Below are 16,390 nucleotides of genomic sequence, written 5' to 3' on the forward strand. Positions count from 1 at the left end.
TTTCCATTATTTAATTTTATAAATATACTTCTCATTACACAATTTTTTTTTTTATTTTTTAAATAGTCGGGTCAAATTTAAGTTGTCAATTTTATGATTACAATCATTTGTCATAAAAAGACAAAAAATAAATTAATAATATATATGTATTTTGTATCAAAAGTAGTAGTATATATTACATGTCTTTGATAAAATTTAATACTTTATTTATTGAAAAACGATAAATATTTATAAATCAAAGAAAAATAGTTGTCATCTTCATGATAAGAGAAGGAATAATCATAAATTATTATTCTGAAATAATTAATAATAATACATTTCATAAATCTAAGATGAGAGGGGTAAGATAATTTAAATAAATTAGTGATGAAGAAATATGACATCATAGACTAATTCTATGGTACTTTAGAAAGATAAAAAACAATGAGATGATTTTCTAAAATATTAGTGTAATAACTTGTGTATTGTACCAGCGTTAAATTTATAATTTATACTTTTAATGTATTTTTTAATTATTTTAAAATTTATATATAGATATATTAGTATATGTGTATATAAACATTTAAAAGATATATTGACATAGTAAAAAATGTTCATATACATTATTTTGATTTATATAAATATTTATTTTTAAAAATGTTATCTTTATAAAATGTATTTGCATTTGTATCTAATTTAATTAGATATATACAAAGTTCTAAAAATAAATTTTAATAACAAAAATATATACTATATTTTATAATTATTAGTTTATAAAAAATATGTTTTAATTATATATAAAAAATGATTAATATGAGTAAATCATAAAATAGTTATTTCTTTCTTATGTCGTTACCTTTTGTGATGTTTATTCAAGTAATAACAGAAAGTACAAATATCATTACTTCTCGAAACCTACAAAAATCCTTGACAACCATAGTCCTTGTCACCAAAATCGCACCTTTGCACTAGGCCCCCACCTCGTCCCCCCACCTTTTGTTGTAGTAAGGATTTCTCTCTTTTCCTTTTCTCCTATTCTTCAATTCTTTAGGTTTTTGTTTCTTTAATTTGGCTTATGTAAATTTATGATCGTTTATGGTTCTAACCTAAATTTATGTTAGTTTTATTAAATTTATGGTACAACGCATGCTCGATCTCTCACTCATATATCTCTCTCTTAGTCTCATGCTTAATAAATTTCTACTTATTTCTATTTTCAACATATTTTAATAGGATTGCACTGATATTTAAATCTCCTAAAAAAATGAAAACTTGACTAATAATTTTCACATTAATTAATATGAATTAGAGTCGAGAAATATAAAATTTGACATTCATCTATTTTTGACATATTTTAATATGATTACAATGATATTACATTTTTTATGCTAATATATTTTTTTATCCTTAGGAATCAACGACAAAGTCAGAAACTCACATTCTGTTCAACCAATTGAACTAGACCCCTTTTATATTTATTATGATAATATGCTTTCATGTTAGTGTTGGGTAATCAACACTTCCTCAAATAAAATTACCAACACCCAAAAAGGATTGTGAGAACACACACAAAGATTGCACCATAGAAAAATAATAACAAACACAAGAATTTAACGTGGTTCGACACCTTTTGCCTACGTCCACGAAATTGTCTCAAAAAGTATTTCACTATCACAAAAATGATTACAAGATTGTAACTCACCCCAAATAGTGTATCACTCTACAAACCCGAGTAACTCACTCAATGGTTACAAGAAATAATAACACTCTCACACTAAGACATTTTTCCCTCAACAAAGTGACTTTGTTTCCCAATCTCTCTTCTCACACACTTTCTTCATGTGTTGTGTTTCTCCATTAATTCTTTTCTCTATTTATAGTGAAGATTGCTACCAACTATAATAAATAAACTCTCTTGAAAATTGAAACAAAAACAACTTTCAATGCATCCATTAACCTAAAGTTCATCTAGTAAAATGCAATCTTCCACTTTGCATTTAAGCCACCTACATCTTAGTGATAAAAATTCAATTTCCAATGTGCATGCACCTTATATTTTGGCTTGAAACTCTACAATTCTCCCCCTCAAGCCAAAAAAGAAACATCCTTCAATTAATTTTAGAGTGAACAAACTCCCCCTCTAACGGAAGTATCTCCCAACACTTCTACAACATTAAAAAACTTCACTTTCTTCTTCACTTTTCTATCATGGTTCCTCTTCAAGACTTGACCATCCAAATAGCAAAGATTATCTTCATTTTTTTGTCATCACAACACAAAGTATCCCCTTGTACACTTTGCATCCCGACTTTGAACCAACATATTTGTACCCTTGTGATGTCATCTCCCCCATAAAAATCATATTGACAACAACAAAAGGTACAAACCTCACATTTGAGAAAGTTTGAATAACACCATCATGGAGCTTCATCTTCACGCTCCCTATGCCTTCAACCTTCATTTTTTCACCATTCCCTAACTTGAAATGGTTGAATTCTCCATCGGTTTTTAAAGTATCAAACATCTCTCGATTTTTGCAAATGTGTTTTAAGGCAGCAAAATCCATCTCCCATTTTATTTTAGCAACCTCATCATTTGTTGCCAAAAACACATCATCTTCATCTTTAACACTTTTTACTACATTAGCTTGAGAGTTGGCGCCATCTTTATTCATATCTCTTAATTTCTTCAAGTCCTTCTTCATTTGTTTACACTTCACTTGTGCATGACCATTCTCACCATAATAGTAACATTGAATGTTACTCATATCTCGTTGTGGACGCGATAGCGATTTTGATCTTCCTCTTGGACCATCATGTCTCCTTGAATGATTCCTCTCTCGCTCAGATTCCACCACAGCTATTGCATTATTTTCATCATCAACATTTTCAGTTCTCGTCATTCTTTCATTTTCTCTAAGAGCGACAGTTACATCATCCAAATTCAAAGTTGATCTTCCCACAAGCAACATTTGAATCAAAGCTTTGAAGGACCTTGGTAGTGAGGCAAACAACAACAGTGTCTGCTCCTCATTAGAGAGTTTATCCTCTGCATTCAACAGTTGACTTACTAGCTGATTGAAATTGTTGTGTGGTCATGGAGATCTCCTCCTATCTCCATTTTGAGTTGATACAACTTTATCTTCAAATAAAGGCGATTGGTTAGCGACTTTGACGCATAGATATTCTCGAGCTTGTCCCACAAGGACTTCGGTGTTGTCTCCTTCAACACGTGTTTTATCTCAGGAGAAAGGGCTAAACGAATCGTGCTAACAACCCTCCTTTGAATCTTAGTCCACTCGGTTTCATTTGTAGAAGCCGACCTTTCATCTTCTAACGCTTGATCAAGACCTTACTGCACCAAAAGGTTTTGAATAGTACTCAGCCAAATCATAAATTTTTTTTTTCCGTCAAACAACGGTATCTCGAACCTTTGTGTGTTCCCGACCATAGCTCTAATACCATTATTGGGTAATCAATGCTTCCTCAAATAAAATTACCCACACCCACAAAGAATTGTAAGAACACACACAAAGATTACTCCGTAGAAAAATAATAACCAACACAAGAATTTAACGTGGTTCGACATCTCTTGCCTGCGTCCACAGAATCGTCTCAAAAAGTATTTCACAATCACAAAAATGATTACAAGATTGTAACTCACCTCAAATAGTGTATCACTCTACAAACCCGAGTACCCCACTCAATGGTTACAAGAAATGATAACACTCTCACACAAAGACATTTTTCTCTCAACAAAGTGACTTTGTTTCGCAATCTCTCTTCTCACACACTCTCTCTTCATGTGTTGTGTTTCTTCACTAATTCTTTTTTCTATTTATAGTGAAGATTACTATCCGCTATAATAAATAAGTTCTCTTGAAAGTTGAAACAAAAACAATTTCTAATATATCCATTCAACTAAGGCTCATCTAGTAAAATACAATCTTTTACTTTAGATTTAAGCCACCTAAACCTTAGTGATAAAAATTCAATTTCCAATGTGCATGCACCTTATCTTTTGGCTTGAAACTCTACAGTTAGATCATGTGTTTTTTTTAATTAATTGCCTAATACAGTGTTGGAAGTAGTTTTTTTCTTTTATAGCTAGTTCCCTGTAATAGTTCATTTGCAAACTATATTGAAAATGTTTCCATGTTAAGACCATTAAAATAGACACTCAATATTTAGTTTCCATGCACCTTTGGACATATATTATTTATATGCATAGGATAATTGTTTGTTTATTTGTGCTTGTTGCTATTGCCTGTAACAGTTGGTTATTGTGTTAGTATCTTATGTAGTTGTAAATTTTAGCGGAACATTTCAAATTGACTTCTGGTTGTAGGGGAAATTATTTTAAAGTATATACAAAATTATATTATTTTAAAAAAATTATATTATTGAAAAAAATCTAAAATCAATTCAAATGTCCACAATATAGAACTTAATTTAACATCCTATAAAATAAATATTGAAAACAAAATTAAGTGAATTAATTGAAAAAATGTAAAATTTCTTAAACTATTAAAAGTCAAAATATGATATTATATTCATGTTGATTTATGTTAAATTTGATTATATATCACTTTCAATATTTAATAAAAAAATCAAAGAATTTTTTTAACATTTTTTAAACAATGATAGTTGGTAAATATTAATTTATTCATTTAATTTCACATGTTCTCAATTTAAATTAAGCATTTATAACATTTTTTAAAAGTTTATAACAATTTTCTATTAATTAAAATTACTTAATTTCAAATTACTGCATGCAACTATTCTGAGTATTGGAAATTTATCTATAATAGTTCTAAAAGTTAAAATTTTAAGAAAGCATTTATAATAATTTTTAGATAATTAAAATTATTAATTTGAATATAATTACTTAATCCTAACTATTCTCAATTGGAAGCATTTTCTAAAAGTAACATTTATCTATAAATTCACTTTTATAAATATGTAAATTGTTGAGTATGCATATTTGTGATTGCATAAAGTGTTATATAAATTGTTAAAGAATTTTCACAAGAATATAAATGTTAAGTTTATTCATACCCAAATTGATTTTTTTTTTCTCAATGAAATGAAAAAAAACTCAAAAGAACAAACAGACTACATAGGATCATCTATAGGCGATAACATAGTCACCACAAAGTTGATTTTATCCCTCAATAAATTTAAATTTATATGAAAAAAATCTCCCAATTTTGTTGAAAAAAATATTAAAAAATTGTAAGGACTATTTTTAAAATAATATATGCAAAATGATGATCCACAAATAAATAAATTTATCTCTTTTAATGTCATTGTAATATCGTAAAAAAATTAATAAATTTTAATAACCACACTAAATCAACATGTTATCAAATAAGGGTAAATCATCTCTGAGAGTTCTAATAAGTTATTTATTTTGAGACTAGATGTTGTTGTTGCTGTTGTTATTATTGTTAAACTTTGTTGAGAATATAATCCAATTCTTACAACATAGTTTTCTCTTCTACGTTGAGGGAGGCTAAGTCTTTCTTATTTCCTTTAAATCTCCTTAAATTCTACTTTGTGGATTGATGATTGTTTTTGTTTAAGCATAGACACCATTGAAGACCATTCATTAAATTATTCAATCGAAGCAAAAAAGAAACTGTCAGTTTGTATAGAATCTTTTTCCATGAATATCACCTTGTTTGTGTTAGAGAACTGCTTGACTTGGAGTGTTTGATTTATTGTTTCCCACTTAAAGGGATGTTCCCTGCATCCAAATGCAAGTATGGTTTTGCTTAAATGAATTATTGTTGGCTTACCCTTAACTTGATTCATGTGTCTAATGTGGTTGGGGTTGAAGCAAGAAATTCTTGCTTTCTTGTTTCTAGTGTGAATGTTGGTCTTTTCAAGCTTTATGTGTGGTACTATTACTTTCACTTTTCGAAGCTCATTCATTTTTTTTATTGTTACTTATTGCTTTGATGGTGTTTCCATTTTTTGTTGCCTTTAAGTTTTTAATTACCGCTCTGATGATATCCTAGCCAGTTGTTTGTTTTTATTATAGTGGGGCATCTTTTTTTTTTTTGCATTATTTGGATGGCAATATATCCCAGTGATGATCATCCTACCCAGTCAATTTGTTGGTGGCAATTTTTTTTTTGTTATATTGCGTAGCAATACTAATGGGTTGAGTTTCAGAAGAAAAAGAGAAGGCTTTGCTTTGTCATCACTCATAAATGTCGTTGATGTTTTGTTCATGGTTGACAAAGTTAACAAGGAAAGAGAGAAATTGTGATTTATAACCAAAAAATCGTAGTTCTTTTCATTGGTTTTGAAATATTGATCTTTTATAGTTTGATTATGATTTTAATAATTTGATAATATTTGAAATAAGTTTAAAGTAGAAAATTATAATATTTCTTTTGTAATAGAACAATGAGTAACAAGAGGAAAGACATTGTAGATGCCCCTTTAATAAAAAGTGAAGCTCATAAGCCAAAGGCACCGCAACACGGGATTTGAAGATACCTGAGCTTTTTATCTAAGCATGTTTTGATGAGGTTATAAAGCAGAATGCAATAGAACCTCTCTTTCAAAGAAATAGTGAAATTCTATTATATCCCAATTTAACAAGAAAATTAGAAGTAAATATGACAAGGATTGGTTCAAAAAATAAGTAAAATAACTTTAAAAAAGAATGAGAAATATAAATTGTTTGCTGCAGAGACAAATTTGGGATGGGATAGTGCAAAAATGTTGTATATGCACCAAATGAATGGTGGGAGAAAAAGCAAATGGTATGATTTTTTTAATGTGAATTTGTAAGTTTTATATTCCTTTGATGTAATATGTTGCGTTGATAGGTTATATCTGCATGCAGGAAGTCCTCTCTATATGGAAAATTCAGGCATAAAGGACTTTGTTTTGCTTATGAATTAGCAACATTATTAAGGATGTGGTAGTTAATGAAAAATTTGAGTGGTTGTCATTTTTGTAGAGTTTCAAGCCAAAAGATAAGGTGCATGCACATTGGGAATTAGATTTTATCACTAAGGTTTAGGTGGCTTAAATGCAAAGCGAAAGATTGCATTTTACTAGATGAATCTTAGTTGAATGGATGCATTTGAAGTTGTTTTTATTTCAACTTTCAAGAGAGCTTATTTATTATAGTTGGTGAGAATCTTCACTAGAAATAGAGAAGAGAATTAGTGGAGAAACACAACACATGAAGAGAGAGTGTGTGAGAAGAGAGATTGTGAAACAAAGTCACTTTGTTGAGAGAAAATTGTCTTTGTATGAGAGTGTTATCATTTTTTGTAATCATTGAGTGAGGTACTTAAGTTTGGAGAGCGATACACTATTTGGGGTGAGTTACAATCTTGTAATCATTCTTGTGATAGTGAAAATATTTTTGAGGCGGTTTCGTGGACGTAGGTAAGAGGTGCCAAACCATGTTAAATTCTTGTGTTTGTTATTATTTTTCCTACAATATAATCTTTGTGTGTGTTCTCACGATCCTTTGTAGGTGTGAGTTATTTTGTTTCTGGAAGCATTGATTACCCAACACTTTTATGAGTATTGTCAAATCCAAATGGCATAGATGAAAATAATGACAGGTATTATCCATGATTTGAAAGTCATTGTATAGATTTAGTGGAAGGTCTTAGAATTATTTATTATTGTGTCATGCGTGTATCTCTGTCCATTCAAAATACTTAGTTATAGTGAATGGGGTTTACAAAATAAGAAAACAAAATAATAAATAATAATGGATATAATCTCATACTAATTGTAATTAAAATATATCAAATCATATATTTGACATTTCCCTCAAGTTGAAGAATATATGTCATATGAATTAAGCTTGTTACAAATGTGGTAAACCAACAAAAATGAAAGATGGTTCAGTTGTGTTGTTGTGCTAGATAAACATGGCTCAACAATAGCTAATGAAGGCTCGTAGTGGTGACAGGTACTGTTCACCTGTGAACAAAGCGCGCCTTGAAGTGGAAGGAAAAAGGAAAGGTCGAGACTATAATTACAAAACATCCTTAAGAGGACTGGGCTTTATGAGCCTTAGTTTGGTGAACTTGGCGCTGCAAATGGCGGTCGAACACACTGCCATGCACTGGGAACAGGGGATGTTTGATGTGACAAAAGGATGCACACTGGTGGTTCTTTCAAGATGTCATCAATGGCTCGATGTAGATCAACCAAAGAAGGACGACAAATAAAGAGGTCCACCAGAATTTGGAAATAGGTCACCAGAAGTAGGACGACAAGCAAAGAGGTTCACCTACTATTCCCGGTGGAGCATGATTTTCGATATTCCTCAGTTAAGAATAACCTGCTCTAATATCATGTAAGAATTATTTGTTGTTGTGTGTATCGGATCACACGAAATTCTCTTATTTATAATGAATGAGGTTTACAAAATATGAAAACAAAATAATGAGTAATAATGGGCATAATTCCATACTAATTTGTTATAATTAAAAAATATCAAATCATATATTTTTCGGAAGGTTTAGAGAATTGTGAAGAATCTTTAGGTGGGTTACTAGTAATACTGTTGGAATAAGTATTGGGTTTGAGCAAAATTTCAACATATTAAGTACTTCCTAGGAAAACAAATGTCAACTAACAACAGGAAGAAGAAGAAGGCCAAACCTCATCAAAGAGTTGAAAGGAAAATAAGACTGAATTTCTAGTTGATGCAGTACGTAGAATTGCATCCATCTTTGAGTTCCATTTAGTTGTACACATTTTAGTACCTGGTCATGAGAGTTCAAGTACTCATGATAAGAATAACAACAAGTTTTACATTGGTTGCCAAAGGCCTAACCCAACCCTTCTCCTTAACTTGGACTTGGGACTGGCTATGAAAAGACATAGGCGGAGTTATGAGAGTTCAAGTATTGATTGAGACAAAATAAAAATGAAGGGGATTTACTAAAAAGGTTAAGGTTATATTGATATATTTGAGTGGATGTTACCAATTTTTCCATTAATTATTGGATGGCTGTGAAAATATGGAGAATTCAACCATGTCAAGTATTAACAACCATGTCTTTAACTTACATGACCATTTCTTCATGACATTTTTAGCAAATCCCTTTTACTTTTAGCCTATAAAAATTAGGTCTACCGAAGCTATGGTGAAGAGTTAAAGACAAGCATATGGATATGATACTTGACATACGGTCAATGACATAATGGTATCTAAAGTAAAGTATATTGTGCTAATGGTTGTGGTCAGAAAATAAAAGAGGAACTGTACATATCATATGTTTTCTATCAATTAGAAGTTACATAGATACAATCAATGCTTGAATTTCCATGTGAGAATATTTTGCATGCATATACAACTTATCAACACAAATATTACACCAAAGGAAAATAAAGCTTACAACTTCACATTAACAACATCATATCAATTGCTTTTCCTCCCACTATTCATCTAGTTCATCTATAATATTCTTTCCAGCATCTCATCACAAACGCGTCTATTTGACAACATGTACTATATTTCTCATTCTTTCTTAAAGTTATCACACTTATTTTTCAGTTGACTGTTGTCATATTGCTTTTCACATTTCCCATGAAATTGGGATATAATAACTTTCCACCCTTTCTTTGAGGGCGGTTCCATTGTATTCTCCTTTATAGACTTCATCCAAGCATGGTTGGATATAATGCTCAATTGTCTTCAAATTTCATGTAGTCTTTGGCTTATGAACTTTAATATATATTAAAGGGGTATCTACTAGGTCTTTTCTCTTCTTTTTATCCATTGTTCTATTACAAAAGGAATATCATAATTCTAACATATTAAAAAGTAATTAGACTCTTAAAAACGTAATTGAATTACAAAGACCAATATTTCAAAAAAAAATTAAAACAACAACGTTTTGTATGGTTATAAATCACCATTTTTTAGGTTAAATTCTAATTTTGATCCTCCTAGTTTCCTGAATCCATGATTTTGGTCCCCCTGATTTTTAATTGTAACATTTGGTTACTCTAATTTTATAAATTGAAAATTTTGGTTCCTTGGTAGATTATTAACTAATAATTGTGAATAATGAAGTTATTACGTTAATTAAAAATTAAATAAAACTATTAATCATTAAAAATCTTCAATAAAAAAATTATTAATCCTAATGTGGTATTGTTGTCAGTAGAGTCGTGTGTGACAATGGAGATAGAAGAGGTGTTTGCGGAGGAGCATAGTGCTCTGGTGGATTAAGTAGCAATGGGAGGCAGCAGCAATGCTCCGCGAGTTCCGTATTATATTTGATGAGAAGTTGAGAACCAAAGTTCCTTAAATATTTTCTTTAATAGTTTTTCTTTGTGAATTTTCTATTTAATAGTTTAATTTATATACAACCAGTCTAAAATATGCATCTGATAAGAATTTATTTTATTATCACATTATATTAATGAATAAAGTAACATAAAATTGTAGTCAAATGATATGTATACAATTATTTTGTACTTAGTTTAAGAGTAACAACCACTATTTTAAAATTATAAAACAAATAACCAGTTTCAATAGAAGCCATGGAGTTATGGGTGACAATGAATTGAATCAACTCGAAAATAATTTGAAACTTATTTTGATAATCAACTTATTGAATTTTATTTATGAATCAAATGCGTTGATCTTGAATTAAAAATTGAGTTCATTAAATATATGAGTCAAACTTGAATTGTGTATAGTTCGATTTATTTGATTTATGAATTAACTCGATATAATAAACTTTCTATTATTTATATATCTAGGGTGGGGTAACTTTTTTTCATTGACCATGGTATTGGTACAAGGTAACTCTTGCTAGAAGCATTGACTAATATTCATTGGGGATCGTGAGTACACATAAGGTGATATTCTTCTTCCAACACAATTTATTGCATATTCAAGGGCAACTAAGGATTTGAATCTTGTATCATTTAGTTAAGAAATGCAAGTCATTATCACTTGTGTCAACCATTGTTAGTGGGTGGGATATTTTTTTATGCAGGTTGTAATTATGTTTTTTTTGTCATACTTGTGGTCCTACAAACCTAATAGAATAAATTCAACTTTTTTCTTTTTAAAAAAATTAAACAATCATTTTATCTAAAATTCATTGATAAATTGAAAATTTAAAATATATAATATTTAAAAATTTTAACTTTTGGTTTATATGATTCGATCTAACAAGCTAAACCAAACTATTTCTGAGGTTGAAGTTCAAACGAAAAAAATAAGTTAATCTTAAATTCAAATTAAGTTAAATATAAACGAATCGAGTCGAATTCAACTAAACTCATTTTAGGTGGAGTGATGGAGCAATCTTACTTGGGAGCATATTTTTAGATTAATTTATTTCCAAAAAGAATATTCTTTTATCAGATTTCTCATCAAATTTACGTAAGGTTTAACCAAACGGGCTTAGAAACACAGACAATGTAACAACTAACAACAACTCTGCTACATGATCAGTTAGAACGCAGAACAACTACTTTCACACAGAATATGCAACTTTATTGCAGCCAATGATGTACAAAATGCTCATTCAGATCTTTCTGTGCTCTCAGGAATCTGGTCAAGTTCTAAGTACTTGTTCAGCCAATCAAACCCAAAGGATTCCTCAGAGAAGTTGAAAAATTCGTTCACGTCCAAACTAACATCTAAGTTACCACTTTCATTAATTTCAACCTCGTTCTCTGACATTGCACGGTTATCCCCAGCATTCTGATCATTCTGGCCAATAATTTCGTGTCTCGTGGAACTTTCTGGTTTCTCCACTTTCTGATTCACTTTTTTGCACAAATGAGAATTCCAATAATTCTTAATTTCATTATCTGTTCGTCCTGGAAGCCTCCCAGCTATCAAAGACCACCTAGACAAAAAAAAAAAACTCCTTTATCTCATTATAATCTTCATGAGGATTATGATACAGAAATGTACAAAATAATTACGATAAAATCCATTGCCATGTTGCATAAGTATGGATATAAAACATGAATATGGAGCATTTTTGAGCCACCATCAACAATATTAGTATTTGTTAACCGTTGGAGGACTGACTAATATCTTCAGTAAAGTTTCATCATTAATACATACATAAGATAATTTTTAAAAATAAAATGAAATCCATATACGACAATATATGTTAAATGAAACATAATTATAAATAAATTACTTATATTTTTTGTTTCTTTATTTTTCGTAGTATAATTGATGTGTATAGTGGTTTGTTATCATCGTCATGTCATATTATTGTTAGTTTTTAATTTCTTGAAAGTTTTGTTGAAAAAGAATTATCATATTTTAATTTAAATAAAATTGTTGTAGTCAAGTTACAATAATTTTCTTTTATTAGTTATCTAAAGAGTAAAGAAAGAATAGTACGTTTTCTTTTTGAAGGAATAGAAAGAATAGTACGTTACATGGATGATTCAATGCTAGAGAAAGAAAGAAATATGCACCCAAAAAAAAAGTCTTAAATCTTAATGCACCAAAAAAGAAAGAAAGAAATAGAAGTGAAAAAACGTAATACAATAAGTGATATATTATCATAAAAATAAAAACAAATAATAATGAAACATTTGTAAATAGGATATAAAAATATATTACTCAGACCGTCAAACTTTGATATGGAGGCAGTTGTATAACGTGGGTCTCCACTCTCCACACATATACTCTAATTAGGCTACTATATTAAGTATGACTCATTAATTTCATGCATTTTCCCTTATATTTTGTTGGTGTACATTTTCTCTTATATTATTAATGAATGATTTTAAATTCTTTACATTATTTTGAATTTCATTTATATAAGAATGTATTTTATATTTTTAAGATATTAAATATATTTAATTTTATAATAATAATTTTTACAAAATAATAATTAAGAAGATTTTACATTTTACATTTTATTGATAAAAAAATATTTCTCGAAAAATTTGCAAAAAGATATGACATTTCTCATTATTTATACTATACTTTTTGTGACATTATTTATTTTATCTCTTCATATGATATTTCATTTTACATTTCTTTTTTTAATTTCTTCTTTGGTTAATAACATGCACGAGTTGGATTTCTCTTTTTGTATCTGTCTTCATAAGATTACATTATTTACAAGGATCACGGGTACCTAGCTACATTATTCCATTTTAGAGTGTGTGGAGTAGATAAAAGAGAGACAGAGAAAAAAAAAATAAAGAGAAAGTAATCGATGTAGTAATAATAAGTAATATGATAGATGTAAATAATAACTCTACTTACAGATAAGAGAATGAGTTTCACTTTAATTCTTATCACTAGAATTGTATGATGATGACAAACCTGTTTCCCAAAAGTCTGTGAAGCCTAAGTATCAAATCCTCTTCTTCATCTGATATATTTCCCCTCTTGATATTGGGTCTCAGATAATTCAACCATCTCAGCCTGCAACTCTTCCCACATCTATTTAAACCTGCCAAAGCATCATGCAAAAGCAGGTTAAAAATTGCAGCTATATATATAGCACTTGCTTTGATGTTTCAACTTTTAAGCTATATATTTCAAAACTTTTCAAGTTAACCTGATTTGATTGCAACAGTCTTCCACCTCTTTGGACCATGAATTTCAATGCACTGGGCTAGCTTTCTGTCCTCCTCTGGGGTCCATGCTCCTCTGTTCATTGCTCTCTTGCTTGTTATTGTTCCATCATTAACCCTTGGTGCCATGATGATGATAATAATAATAATAATAATAATATTAACTTAATAATAAGGCTTTTTGGGGTTGTTGAGTTGAGACTTGAGAGTATGATCGATGAAAATGTTGGGTTGGCCTATTTATATTAGGAAGCTGTTAAAAACATGAAATAATTAAGGTGAATAGGACGTGTTGAGGTTGAAGTGTCGGTGAGTGATTCACGTATCTACCCTTCGTGTTATAGCATAACGGAATGGTCAGAGAAAATTGGAAGCTCCAACCACCAGTTACAGTAACTGATATTCCAGACTAGAAAGTAGAATAATATTCTTTGTGAATTTTGTTTTATGCATGTGAATCAAAGACAGTATCATTTAAAATAATTCTCTTATCTTATTCAATCGACCGAGTTAAATGCTTGATGATTGGCTTATGATTTGATTTTAAAGTTTATGCATATTGATTTCTTTTACTATATGAAAGAAGAATGTGTTACAGCGACGTTGGAACGTCTTTTGATTATTTGGTGAGTTATTGTTAGTCTCACTCGATAATGAGTATCTTACGTACTTGGTTTTTTTATTTTTATTTTTCTTTTTGAAGGCTATCACATATACCTATTTATTTGGTTGTTCACTTTCACAAGATTTTATATATGCACGGTTAAAAATGATTTGAAAACAAAAATGTGTTAAGAATAATAAAGAATGAGTTTAATAAATACGTATTGATTTATTCATTAATGATGAATCAACGATAAATGGAAGAGATTACGTCGTTAATATATAAATACATATCATATAAAAGGACTAGATAATAGAAACATTGATTTTAAAAATATCTAATTAATATTAATAGAAAACTAAAAAGTTGACTTCAATAAGTGTTCTCTTTTCTTCTTTCCTCAGGTTCTATCTTCGCGTGTTTTTCCCTCTACTTAATTTTCATAGTGCTTATTTGAATTACCATTTGTGATTCACTTCACCTCTTAGCTAATTATCACGTCAGAACATACCAAAAACAACTAATAGTGCACATCAGACATGTATGAATAAAGATTTCAAACACAAAAGCTCGTAACATCGAAGAAGAAAAGTGCAAGATAAACTGTATTCTGTATGCTAATAGAGTAGAAAGCATCATATATGATACGGTTTGTAGTAAACCAAATTTGGCACATAACGTTAGTCGATTTTATACCGAATATGAGTCAAGCTCATGTGGATACTAGGAAATCTATAGGTTATGTGTTTTCCTTGTATGGAACCACTATTTATTGAAAAGCAAACTTATAAAGTTATAACATGTGATAGGTCTATCTACAAATGAAGTAGATTATATTGTTTTGCAAAAGGAATACTTAAGGTCTTAAGGAAGCTATTTAGCTAAAAGAGAATGATTGGCGAATTAAAAATTTCTTAAAATTGTAAAACTAGTCATCGTGTTAACCAAAGTGTTATACATTTGATAAATCATCATGTGTACCATGAAAATATCAAACACATTGATATCAGATATTACTTTATTAGAGATGTAATAGAATTTAAAGAAGTTCAAATTGAAAAGATTGCTTCAAAAGATAATCCAATAAATATGTTTCATTTTCGATCACTTGACGAGTTTTAATATGTTCAAGTAAATATCTCTTGTAAAATATGCGCAACACTAAATCTTTCCAAGCCTCAAACCTTAATTTCACCTGCCCATTGTCCTTCCTCTAAGTGATTGTTGTGTAACAAATGCATAATAGATCAAAAAGTTCAATAATTGCTTGGATTTAACTTTTTTTTTTTTACCAATTTGGATAAATGAGTTAGGGTTTTAGACTTTTAGTTGTGACTTTGTGAACATTTCTCTAGTGAGATTCCTTGTTCCTCAGTCGTCCGCAATTCACGAGGTTGTCACAACATTATTATTATGGTCCATATTTGAGTTAATGAGAAATCAGTGTTTGGTCCCTATTAGGTGTTGGCAGTTTCTAGCAGATTCTCATTGCACGGCCTGCCAGCACCTGCTTGCTTATGTAACTCAAACAGTTCACTGTGTTGTGCGTGATGGATGCTCCACCTGCCACGGTTAGAAACAACTTAAAAGAAATGATAAAGATGATAACCATAATATAGTACACGAATGGATTAGAGTTTTCAATTATAAGTTTGAATGAATTTCATTTAATAAGTTGAGTTTGCAAGATTAATCTTCTGCTTCCTTTCCTTTCAAATTGAGTTTTAAGATATAACTAAAACAAAACCCAGGCTGAACAAAAAAAATAAACTTAAACAAAACCCAGTTTACAATTAGATCCAGCAGGAAATTAAACAAGAGACTCTATTTCTATTTATTTTTTAAACATACATTTGGAACTACTCGGTTGAAAACTAAACATGCTCGTAATCTCTAACATTTTTTTTTTTTTGACATATTTTGCTTTGTTGAGTGAATCATAATTATTTAATAAAATTATATATTGAAGTAGCTAATAAATAATAAATGTATATTGATATAAAGTAACATGCTAATAAATATAAATATATATATATATAATAGTTTTATAAAAAAAATTGTTTTATTGATAAAAATATATTTTGATATATTTATAATTTTAGTTTATTTTAATTAATGTTAAACTCTTGTGATTTTTTTTATGGATCAATTATTTTGATTACATTGTTTTGTTTCAATTTTATATATTTTTTCATATTATGCATCCTATTATTATTCTTATACTGTATCTTTA

At 29.4% G+C, this 16,390-nt stretch overlaps 1 protein-coding gene across 1 annotated transcript; it reads right to left on the minus strand.

The window, feature by feature from the left end:
* Nucleotides 1–11,346: 11,346 nt before the first annotated feature.
* LOC114412188 (transcription factor MYB114-like) lies at nt 11,347–13,745 on the minus strand. Its single transcript, XM_028375998.1, has 3 exons — nt 13,538–13,745; nt 13,300–13,429; nt 11,347–11,848 (listed from the first exon to the last, which is right to left on the minus strand). The coding sequence occupies exons 1-3, from the start codon at nt 13,680–13,682 to the stop codon at nt 11,518–11,520; spliced, it is 606 nt and encodes a 201-aa protein (XP_028231799.1). The 5' UTR covers nt 13,683–13,745; the 3' UTR covers nt 11,347–11,517.
* Between the last annotated feature and the right edge of the window lie 2,645 nt (nt 13,746–16,390).

The sequence above is a fragment of the Glycine soja genome, chromosome 5 (genome assembly GCF_004193775.1).
Source record: "Glycine soja cultivar W05 chromosome 5, ASM419377v2, whole genome shotgun sequence".
Classification (NCBI taxonomy): Eukaryota; Viridiplantae; Streptophyta; class Magnoliopsida; order Fabales; family Fabaceae; genus Glycine; species Glycine soja.

Excerpts from the sequence above, each read along its gene's own strand:
- LOC114412188 (XM_028375998.1), bottom strand. The coding sequence starts at position 13,682 with ATGGCACCAAGGGTTAATGATGGAACAATAACAAGCAAGAGAGCAATG. Across the intron at positions 13,430-13,537 it reads GACTGTTGCAATCAAATCAG|GTTTAAATAGATGTGGGAAG; the intron begins GTTAACTTGAAA and ends ATGCTTTGGCAG. Across the intron at positions 11,849-13,299 it reads CACAGACTTTTGGGAAACAG|GTGGTCTTTGATAGCTGGGA; the intron begins GTTTGTCATCAT and ends TTTTTTGTCTAG.